Source organism: Diceros bicornis, chromosome 13 (genome assembly GCF_020826845.1).
Source record: "Diceros bicornis minor isolate mBicDic1 chromosome 13, mDicBic1.mat.cur, whole genome shotgun sequence".
NCBI classification, from domain to species: Eukaryota; Metazoa; Chordata; class Mammalia; order Perissodactyla; family Rhinocerotidae; genus Diceros; species Diceros bicornis.
Genome location: NC_080752.1, coordinates 29,968,526 through 29,979,702, shown reverse-complemented (window position 1 = coordinate 29,979,702; position 11,177 = coordinate 29,968,526). Strand labels below are relative to the sequence as shown.

Sequence of the window (11,177 nt, the reverse complement as noted above, 5' to 3'; positions counted from 1 at the left end):
AGAAAGCCAGGACCATCTGAACTGGAGAGGGAGCAGGGAGAGGGGGGTGGTCAGACGGAGTGTACCTGATTCAACAGGAAACCAATCGATTTCTAGAACAGCCCCTACCAGAGCCTCCTGAATTCTGTGGGCACCATGTGCTGCTGCTGAGCATTCGCCCAGACTGTGCCCTCCACGGAACCGGTGAGTCTGTGGAAGGAGTTTTGTAAAGAAAAAAAAAAAAAAACATTTTTCAATGTAGCAAAATCAAAGAAAAAAAGAAAAAAAGAAGACGCCGACAGTGCGAAGTCTAGCCTTTTGTAACCCTCATATTGCACACTAGGACTATAAGCCATTGCTAGCTCATTTTGAATTTTAACGTGTAATTTTTGTTTTATTTTCTTTCTGTGGGGAAAACAATGCTTGATCCACCAATGCTCTTTTTAATGTTTTATAACTATGTATGTGTATATATATAAATATAAAATAATATGTATGCACATATGTGTGTGTATATATCTATATGTATATACATATATAGATATATAGAGATATATAGAGAGGTTTTGAGACAAAAAATGCAGAACGTGAGAACCGGACTGAACAGCGTGCGCTCTGATTACTTGAATCTGGTCTCCTCGGCACCTGGTTATTAAGAACTGAATATTTTTCCACTTGAATTTAGTGCTATTAGAAATTTAATATATGTGTTTTATTTATTTGATTTTTTTTTTTTTGCATGACTGATGCAAGGTTTGACATTTTCACTCAATAAAAACTGGAAAAAAATCTATCAAGTTATCTTTTATTTTTAATATCAGCCCCAAGCGGCTGGCGGGGACCCAGCTATGCGAGGTGGCACAACCACAGCCGCGCTCCAAGTGCCAGGGAGGGAGGAGGGGGGAGGGAGGAGCGAGTCAGTCACCCTTCAACCCTGGCAGGGAAGGGGGCAGACCAGTTTCGCCCCGGGGATGGGGCCAAGTTCTCCTGGGTTGCTGGGGACAGAAGGTGGGGGGCTCCGGCCCTGCCTGGCCAAAGGGTGGCCTCCGCCCCCCACCCTGCCTAAAGCCCCTGCATGAGGCTTGGGAGCCGCCGTGGGCAGAGGCCCCATGGGCTCTCCGGGCCCCCTACCCTGGCCAGCCCCCTCCTCTCACAGCCAGGGCTACTGGGCAGGCGCTTGGCAGGGTCATCCCTCTGCCTCCTCCCTCGGCTCCTTCCTCCTTCCTGCAAGGACCTGCCCGGGCTGGGAACGGCGCGTACCCGGATCCGATCCGGATGCTGGCTCAGCTCCTGCCTGGAGCACGCGGGGGCAGAGCCAGAGGGGGCTGATTCCTGGGTCTGTAGCCACCAGCCCCAAGCCTGGGGGCACCACGCTGGGGGCTCCCTCAAAAGCGTGGTGGCGCCAGCACTCCCACCAGGCCTCGCCCAGCGTGTAGGCCTCACGCCTCGTTTGCCCTGACACTTCTAAACGGCGACCGCTCCTCATTAAGCCTCAGCACCTGCACCAGCTTGCCAGCCTTGCCCTGAGCTGACCTCCTTCCAGGTGGCCAGGCCTCCCAGGGCCTCGGGGAAGGGACACGAGTGGGGTCCACCGGTTCTTCTACTTTGAGGAGCATCTCACTGGTTGGCACGGCCCTGCAGCGAGCACGCCCACGTTCCTGAGGAGGGAACTAGGGGCTGGGAAGGCGACACCAGGCAGCGCCTCGTGGGAGCACCAGTGCCAGGAACGGCCCGGGGAGCAGCCTGGCGGGCTGCCTCTCCCTCAGAGCCCCGAGGGTCTGCACCTCTCCCAGCGCCCTACTCAATGTCATTTCCACCACAAAGGCTCGTTCCTAACGCAGCCCCAGCTCCGAGGGCCCTTCCCTTCCTTCTTTCCTCCTGGAACGCAGCCCACAGGCTATTTACATAAATATGTTTGTAACAGACTCTAAAATATATACTTTTTTCTGTCTTATTAATATGTTCAAGTTGGAACTCGCCTATTGTTTGTGGATATCTCGATTCTGTTAAATAAAACAGTGACTAATTTATGGGATAAAACACAAGTTCAACAAATTAAAACCATTATTGGAGCTTCACAGGCCCTGGTGGGCTGAGCAGCCTCCCGTGGGGCCTGAGAGGAGGCAGGGAGCCAAACTGGACCTCCGCCGGGTGGTGGGTGGTGCGACCACAGGGCTCCCTCTGGGCACTGCATCGGGGGCAGTGGGGCAGGGCCCACAGAGGCTTTGGGGGGCAGCTCTTGGGGGTTCCAACTTCAGCTGCCTCAGGGACTCCTGGGGCCCCGGGGAGGGAGGCCAGACACTCAGGGCAGACTTCCTAAAACTGCCCCCAGGTCTTCTGGGCCTGGATGGACCTCAGCAGACCCACACACAGTGGATGAGAGGCCCGGCTTAGCTGAGGGCAGGGCCAGCTTCCAAGACACACTCAGGACGGGGCAGGTACCAGGGCCCAGGGCGAGGGATTTGAGTGCCCCATGCCCAGCGCAGGGAAGCGGCCACTGGTCTCAGAACTCCTCAGAAGAGCCTTGGGCAGACAAGGGCCTGTGACCCATCAGGACGCTGCACCCAGGCCAAGCCACTGCCCTGAGTCCCAGGCACTGCCCTAGACGAGAGAAGTGCCCACCACACCCATCAGGAGCTCGCACCCACTGAGACCGTGTCCCCCACCCCCAAGAGGGAGGGGCCTGCAGCTGCCATGGTGCCCCACCCCAGGGGTGTGGAGTGGGCCCAGGCCCCACAACACTCCCTGTGGCTTGTTGGAATCAGTAGGAATTGCAGTAAAACATGTTTTCATTCTCGGATTTAATTAGCTGTGGTGGTGTGATGCTCCTACACCCAAACTGGGGCAAATTCAAGAGTTTTGTAACCTCTTGGAAAGAGCCAGAACCAGCTGCACAGGCTCACGCTGAGCTCAGTGGCCTGCCCACCTCCCACGACCTGGCCCAACTTGGGTGCTACCAGCAGCTGAGTCACCCACGGGAGCTGGGCCTCAGCATTCGCAAGCAGCCTTGCCCTAGCCCACCTGGACCCACAGCCACAGGGCAGCCCTCTCCCCAGGCAGTGTACCCAGCATGCCAAGGGAACGTGGGCAAAGGCAGCTCATCCATCCACCTTCATGAGAAGTGGCCCTGGCCCCAAAGGTCACCTTGGCCCAGGGCCAGGGCACAGGAGGTGGTAGACGAAGTGCTGCTGCCCCGAGGCCCAGGTCAGGCCTCCAGGAAGCAGGGCGGGCAGCAGGGCCCCTCGACAGGCTAGAGTCCTGGGGGCCTTTTGGGAAATGAATAGGGGCCAGGCTTGTGCCACCCTTACTGGGAGGAGTCCCCCCCCCCCCCCCTCCGGGACAGGCCAGACAGGAAGTGCCTCCCCGGAGGCCCGTGGCGGCGGGAGCAGCCTGAGCAGCCAGACCCAGCTACTTCTGCGCCTGTGAGCCCCACACTCCACGCCACTCAGGGAGTCCAAGGCCTTTTCCCCACCAAAAAACCCCAAGACCCTGCCCAGAGCCTCCCGAGGACCAGCTGCCGCACCCTGGATCTGGACGGCACCCCTGAACTGCTAACGCCCTGGAGACAACTCCCCGGGGCTGCGGAGGGCGGGGCACCTGCGTTTCCAAGGTGTATTTAAACTGCGGACCCGCCACCTGAAAGAAGGTCCTTTCAGGACTTGGCAGGGAGCAGGGCGAGTCTTCAGGAATTCTCCTCATGAAGTAACGAAATCTCATTTTTTCTAGAAAAGAATGAACTTTAAAATGCTCGATGAAAGCAAACTATTAAGAGTTGTTCATGATTCAAGCGAAATGCACCCAACAATGCTGGAGATTTCAAACTGGTTCTGCATTACAGAGAGCACCCAAGCGCCGAGCTAGGGGCTGAGGGCCGCAAAGGCCGGGGCCCCCAGTGGGGCCCTGCATGTGGGCTGTGCCAGCTCTCCAGTAGACAAGGTGGCGGTCACACATCACACCACGCCCCGGAGACATCGGCCCAGGTGCTGCCCCTGGCAGGGGGTAGCCAATCCTGGGCTGGGAAACACCTGTGCAGGGCGAAGGAGCAGGGGCCAGAGAGGGGTCAGCCAGGACTGGGGTCTACCCTCAGGTCAGCACGTCACCCGAGGCTCAGCCACCCCCACCTGTAAGGTCTCACTGGCGCCTTCGTGCCTGCTCTGTCTGGAGCCTCTGACCCTTTTCTCTGAGCGCCTTGGCAGAAACAATTTTAAACAAACAGATGAAGAAACAGTAAGGATTAAGTAAACTCCTCAGGATGGGGCTGTCAGGCTCAGAAAACGTCTCCTTCCTGCCCTTTCTCTTCCTTGGGCTCTGGGGCAGGACAGGGGCAGGGCCGGGGGGGGGGGGCAGGGCAGGGGCTGGGCTGGAGGTAGACAGGGCAGGGCAGGGGCTGGGGTGGAGTGGGGTGGGGCTGGACAGGGCAGGGGCTGGAGTGGGGTGGAGCTGGACAGCGGTGGGGCTGGGCAGGGGCAGGGCTGGGGCTGGGAAGGGGGGCAAGGCTGGGGGGAAAGGGCTGGGCAGCGGCAGGGCTGGGGCTGAAGTGGGGCTGGGGCAAGGCTGGGGCTGGGTGGGGCTGGGCAGGGGCTGGGGCGGGGCAGGGGCTGGGCAGGGTTAGGGTAGGGCTAGGTGGTCACGAGAGGAGACAGAGGTCAGGGTCCACGCTGAGAAGCAGCACCTCAGTGCTCCCGGCTGGGCAAAGAGGGGCCAGGAGACGGGCCTTCTAAAGAACCCTCACTTCCCCCTGGTGTGAGCCCCCAAGGACACGATTCACTCTTCAGTGACACAAGCAAGTCACACAACACTGTGAAGAGGAGCTTCCCGTTTTTATTAAAAAAGAGAGACAGAGACCAGGCACAACTACGAAAGCGAAAGGAGACGGAAGGGGGATTTTTCACTCTATTCCCTTCTATCCTGATTGAATTACTTAAACATCTGAGATGTACTCCCACAATATGAAAAAAACGCACATTTACAAACTCAGCATCCCCTCTCGCTCACCCAGAACGCTCCCCTTCCCATCCAGGGGTCCCAGGACCCCGACTGCAGGGCCCCGCTGCAGAAGGAGGCTGGCCCGGGACAGGCAGATGGGGGCGTAGCCCTGGGGATGCTCTGTCGCCGCCTCCCCTGCTCCCGGGGCATCGCTGACACCCGGAAGGTGCTGGGGCTGCCGAGGCAGGGCCACCGAGTCACAGCAGGGTGGCTGGGAGACCCTGGGGCCAGGAGACCATCCTGCAGCCTCTCAGCACTGGGGTGAGTTCTTCCCTAAAAGACACTTTACAAAAATACATTGTAATTGAGTTTAATAATCTTCTCCCTTCCAGAAAGGGCCTGACAGGCGCTGCCTGCTGCTCACTTCTGCCCCATTCCAAATATTTTTACCTTATTTGGATGAAATGCATTATTTTTCTAATGAAAGGCTTTTTTTTTCAAAGGGCTGTTTTCCCTCCGTCCAGCAGCTGCCTTTATTAGGCAGCACTCACGCCGTTTTGGGGAGGGGTTTTTTTCTCCCTGAAATCACGCCAGACTCTCTGTCCTCAAAAGCCGAAGTTGGTGTGCAGGACCCGCAGGGCAAAAGGCCTTCGGGCCCAGGCTTCTCCCCGCACGTGAGCCCCGGGGACCCGCGAGCAGACCAACAGCCCAGGCCGGAGAAAACATGTCCTGTGATGCCCTGCAGCCCCTGCCCCACGGACGGGGACGCCCCAGGCACAGGGACGCCCCAGGGAATCCTCCCTTGGGGGCCAGGAGGCCTCTGGCCATTGCTGAGCTCTCCTTCGGCTGCACCCACCCCAACAGCTCTAGCTGCACCTCCACCCCAGGCTATCTGCCCTCTGGTCTCCCTGTCTGCTCCCATTGCAAGAGGAAACCTCTGGAAAGTTAGAGACGATGACGAATGGTCACCAAGCTAAAGGGGGAGAGCCCTGTGACTGCTCACAAAGGACCCGGTGTTTCTATTCACTGAGGAGGTCAGAGGGCAGAAAGCCCTGTCTCCAGCCCCCAGAGGCCTGTCCTGTGGAGGCGGAGGAGGTCTTCAGACCAAGCCTCAGCCGTCTGCTTGGTGGTCTTAGGTCTGCCCGCCTGGCTCCGCAGACACTGGGAGTCCTCATCCAGGCCAGGCTGGTGGCTCCTGGGGACTAAGAACCCTGGCTTCTTTGGGGACAGCAAGGAGGCAGAGGTGACTCTCAATGTGGGCTCTGCTTGTCCCTAGGGAACATGTGGCAGGAAAATGGACTGCACCGATGTCACAAGATGTTATGAGTATCAAAGACAAAACCTGAGAATCCAGGCTGGGGGGCTGGACACTCAGGAGGGTCAGGAAGAGGGCCACGTCACCGTGACCTGACACCCACCGAGTGCCCCGGCCCAACAGTCAGGGACGGGTTTGACGTTGGGGGGCGGAGCGCTGGGCCCAGAGCTCTCAAAAGGGGCCCAAGCAGGAGGTGAAATGTCTTCTGAGACAAAACAGCCCCAGTGCCAAGCCTCTCGGCCTTCGGCTTCCTCCTTCCCCAGGGCCAGCCGGCGGGAGGCGGGCGGAGGCGCGGGGCAGGAAGCCAGCCTGAGGGGTACCTACCTACTGGCTGCAGAGCTGCACCTCCACGGCGGCCGGCCGCTGGTCCCTGCGCTTCGTTTCCAAAGCCTTGTGTCTACACAAGGCGCCCGGACAGACGTGACCATGCCATCTGTCCCCACCCCAGGCCACAGCACTGGGGGCTTGATGGAGCCGAGTGCTCCTTGGCAGGAGTGTCGCGCTGTTTTTCTGGGTTTAGCTAAATGCTGTGTGAAGGTTAAAGGGAGACAGGGAGGGTGAGCGGGAGAGGAGACGGGGGAGGAAGCGAGAGCGAGACACACTCTCCTGGGAGCACACTCATCCATTTAAGGAAGGAGAGCTCATCACACTCCACACCAGGTCTATATACAGTAACGTGAGGTCCCTTCGCCTCCGGGATCAGAATGTCGCCCCTTCGGCACTGAGGATAAAACCCTCCAGCTCTGGGTGAGCAGCTCACGAAACCTGCCTCAGGGAAGGGACTGAACCAGGGAGCCAGGAGCTGCCACCCACCAGGCCCACCTGCAGGGCTGCCCAGGCGTCCCCCCAACGTCCCCTCCCGGCCCTCCCCAGGGCTCACATGGCACAGCCTTAGCCAAGACCCACCTCCCGGGCATGGGGTGCCGTGAGCAAACAGGGGGCCACAGGCAGGAATTAAATAGTGGCAACTTGTATTTATTACAATTATATACAGTCATATCTTATGTTCTGAAACGTATACCTGATCACACAAATGAACATGTGTTTCTGGGTAGGAAGGACAGAAGGGAAGGCCCCGATGCCTGGCTCCTACGTGGGAGCGAGAACCATGTCTCGCCACAGGGGTAGCCAAGCCATGACGCAGCGAGGACGGTCGCAAGTGCAGTGTGATTTCATGTGGGAGGACGACAGGGCACTGTGGGGCGGGGCTGGGACAGGCACACAAGGGCGCCATCAGTCGGGCAGGACCTGGCTCTGGGGCCTTGGGAGGCCCTCGCTGAGAGAGGAGCACAGGGCGGTGGCTTTTGGAAACACAAGACGGCCCCCTTGGCCCCTGGTGAGAGTGAGTGAAGGAGCCGTGGGGCAGGGGAGGGAGGTGGGACAGCAGACACCAGATCAACGCAGCTCTTCCTCCACTGAGGGTCAGGAGTCAGGTAATAAAACCACCTCTTGTCATGCATGGTGTTAGGTTAGCTAAGACGCTCAGCAGAAACACCCTGGACAAGACATCTGTCCAGGGGACAGGGCTGAGGGGGGCTTGAGCCCAGAGAAGTCAGCGCCCTCAGCCTGACGTGAGAACAAAGTCAAGACCCATCTGTCTGGGGCTGAGCTGAGGAAGTGGCAGGCCGGGCTGGTGTTCAGGCAAGAGGAGGCAAGTGGACAGAAATGCGACCCCACGCACACGGCCCAGGCCCCAGAGAAGCTATGACAGCTCTGCTCCTTACCCAGCTCAAGGCCTCCCTCCCAGAGCCAGAGGAGGAGCCAGGGCAAGGCCACGTCCCAGAGGCTGGACACTCCCCACAGGGCCTAGTCCCGCTCGCTCTCATTGCTGGCGCCCTCAGGCCGCCGCAGCTTCTCCACCTGCTCGTTGATCTGCCCGTCCCCACCCCGGCGGTCCTCCCTCTGCACCCCCAGGCAGTCCTCTTCGTCCACGTGGCTCACGTCCTCATCCTCCTCGTCCTCCTCGTCCTCCCTCTTCTCCTCCTCGCCCTGCACCTCCATCCTCACCTGGCCCTTGACGTCCACCACCCCCTCGCCCTCCTCCTGGGGGCCCAGCAGGTGGTACGTGGCTGTGGAGCCCTCGGGGCTGTGGCCCTCCTTCACGGGTGAGGATGACGTGGACTCATTGCTGACGGGTGAGATGTCACTGCTGCTGTGGTGGTTCACAGCAGCCGGGCTAGAGGGTGATGGTGACTTGACTGGGATCTGCCAGGAAGGAATCTTCGGGGCCGATGGGGACGGCGGGAACTGTCTCCTGGCAGACACGGAAGAAGATGGCAGAGTTGGTGACAGCATTCCTGGGGCTCCCATCCTTGGCAGAGCCACACCCTCCCCTGATTCCAAGCACTCAGCAACCGTGAGCAGCTCCCCCGGGGCCACGGAGGAGGGGACAAAACTGAGCTTTGCCACCCATTCCTACTCCCCTCCCTCCCCTGCCTCTCAGGAGCTAGGCCTCTTAGCTGGCAGGAGGTTGGAGCCGCTGAGACAGAAGCCAGAGGTGCGCTGTGCTGCCCAGAGTGCCCCGCCCCACTCAGAGGGCCTCCCAGGCCCTCCCTGCCCTAGGCCAGGCCCTCCCTCCTTGGCAGGTGCTGGACAGCCAGCCCTGAGAGGGCCTGCCATGCCCTAGAGCCCACTCCCTCCTGGTCCTTAGCACCGGCCCAGCCTCGAGTCCCTGGAGAGGGAATGGGTGAGGGCAGGGACCCAGAAGGGGAACTGGGACTGAGCCGGAGGGCTGGGGACCCAAGACACCTGAGCCTCAACTCTCACTTGTCTATGGCCTGGGTCAAAGGTGAGGGGGGCCAGGCACTGGCCTTGGGGTCAGAAACATCACAACCAGAAGGGTAACACTGGTACACGTTGCTGGAAAACCTCTGAGCCGAACACTTGAGGAGCTAGCTCTCCACTCCTGTTTCTGCCATGGGCCCTGGGCCAGCAGCCAGCCCAGACCAAAGTCGTTCCAGGAGGGACCTGGGAGGTCAGGTCTACTTGGCAATAGCTTGGAAATCAAGCTCTAGGGAAGGCAGGTCCACCTTTGCCTGAGCCACGAGGACAAAGGCCTGCTCCCTCCCGGGCTGTCCCCGCACCGTCCCACCAGCACTGGTCCTGGGACAGCTCTTCCCCCTCAGATCCCACTGCATGGAATGCACACAGCAAAAGCGTCACGGATGCCAACAAGAAATTCAGTTTGCAGTTTTCTTGACTCCAACTCTGTCACTCCGGCCTCAAAGGCCCTTGTCTCCTAGGTTCAGAAACACAAAGGATTTCTCCTAATGACAACTCTCTGGCTGTCCCCCAGCTCTGTCACACTTCTCTTAAGACCACATTCTTTTCTTCAGAGAGGACCTGGAAGTAGGTGGCCTGGAGAACTGGGTCCTCTAGTTGGGGCCACAAGACCCCTTCAGCCCCCTATCCTCGACCCCAAGTGAAGGGCCACTCTGTGCCTTCGTACCGCCTCACCCAGGCCCCACTAAAACCCCACCTGCAGAGAAACCAGAGCCCGAGCAAGGTGTCGTGGGGCGCCCTGCAGGTGAGGTGACCCACCGCCCTGGTGTCCCAGGACTGAGCTCTTCCTGGGACACAGGACTTTCAGTTTTAAAATCAGGAGGATCCCGGGCAAACCAGGACAAGCTGGTCACCCTCCATTCATCAGGGCTGCACTGCTGCCAGCAGCCTCCTCTGCCGGGCTCACAGAAGGTGCTGTCATGGCAGAGGGACAGCAGTGGGAGACCAAAGAAGCTGGGGGTTGGGGGACAGGCACTGCTTCTGCCTCCACCTTGAATTGTAGAACCCTTCCAACAAGTCCCTCTGTGGGGACCTTCTCTGGGAACAAGCTGGGACTGAGAGGTCCAGCGGGGCTCAGGACGGAGGAGATGGCCCTGTCGGGAGCTCTGTTTGAGGATGGGGACATTCTCCTCGGCTCAAGGTCCTATGATTTGGCTCCAGCTGTCCTTGACCAAGGCTTGACAGGGCCAAGGAACTATCTGTACTTCAAAATTCTTGTGGGCACTGCAGACTGTCCTCCTGGAGCAGGGAGAGAGGGAGGGGGCCTACTGGGGAGAGAAAGTAGAAGCTCAAAAGACTCCAAATCAATACCTGAAATCACCAGCTCAATCAGGACTGGACAGACAGGGGCCCCTCAGAGAGACGCACCCCCTCCCACAACGCAGACGGGCCTCAGGGCTCCCAGGCTCCAGTTCCCGGCTGGGAGCAGAACAGAAGCCTGAGCCTTCTCTCCTCCTACCGATTCAAGAGAAGCCCTTTCAAGGAGTTGATTTCCGACTTGAGTTCATTGATATTCTGGGACTCCAGCATCCAGTTGGTAGATGTGGTGGCCTGAAAGTCAAAACACAGGGGAACAAGCATTCAAGTGGTGCCTGCTTCCGCCCCGCGGGCTCAGACAGCCAGGGCGGCAGGAGGGGCTGCGGTCAGGACGCTGGGTACAAGCGGCAGCACCTGGGGGCATTCTGCGTCCTGTGTGCAGCCTGGCGACCCCTTGGGACAGTTCTGCCACTGCCCATTCAGGGGTCTGCCTGCCTGGGTCTCTCTGCTTAAATGATGATACCCTAAAAACAAACATTCTCACAACGCTGACTGTTCGGATATCTGACAATATTAAGGAGTCATGAGGTGTAATAATGGTATTCTGGTGACGTAAAATAAAACAACAACAATAATAAAAGAGCCCTTATCCTTTAGAGATACAAACTGAAGTGTCTGCAGTATGAAACGATATGCTGCCTGGGATGTGCTTCAAAATAACCTGGGGGTAGGGGTGCGGGCAGACAGGAGGCAGTGGTCCTGGTGCGCTGCAGCTGTGTGATGGGAGCATGTGGCCCACTGTGCACCCCCTCCACTTCCGTGTGGTTTGAAATGTTCCATTAAAACAAAACAAGTAAGGGCCGGCCCAGTGGCTTAGCGGTTAAGTGCGCGCACTCCGCTAATGGCAGTCCGGGTTCAG

At 58.7% G+C, this 11,177-nt stretch overlaps 1 protein-coding gene across 3 annotated transcripts in view; it reads right to left on the bottom strand.

Moving 5' to 3' along the window:
* Positions 1 to 7,174: 7,174 nt before the first annotated feature.
* Positions 7,175 to 11,177, bottom strand: part of PEX14 (peroxisomal biogenesis factor 14) — a 134,731-nt gene continuing 130,728 nt past the window's right edge. For all 3 annotated transcript variants that reach the window (XM_058552875.1, XM_058552873.1, XM_058552874.1), the window contains exons 8-9: positions 10,461 to 10,552; positions 7,175 to 8,474 (exon numbers count right to left, since the gene is read on the bottom strand). In XM_058552875.1, coding sequence (XP_058408858.1) covers positions 8,027 to 8,474; positions 10,461 to 10,552 — 540 coding nt within the window. In that variant the 3' untranslated portion in view covers positions 7,175 to 8,026. The remainder of the gene's footprint in view (positions 8,475 to 10,460; positions 10,553 to 11,177) is intronic.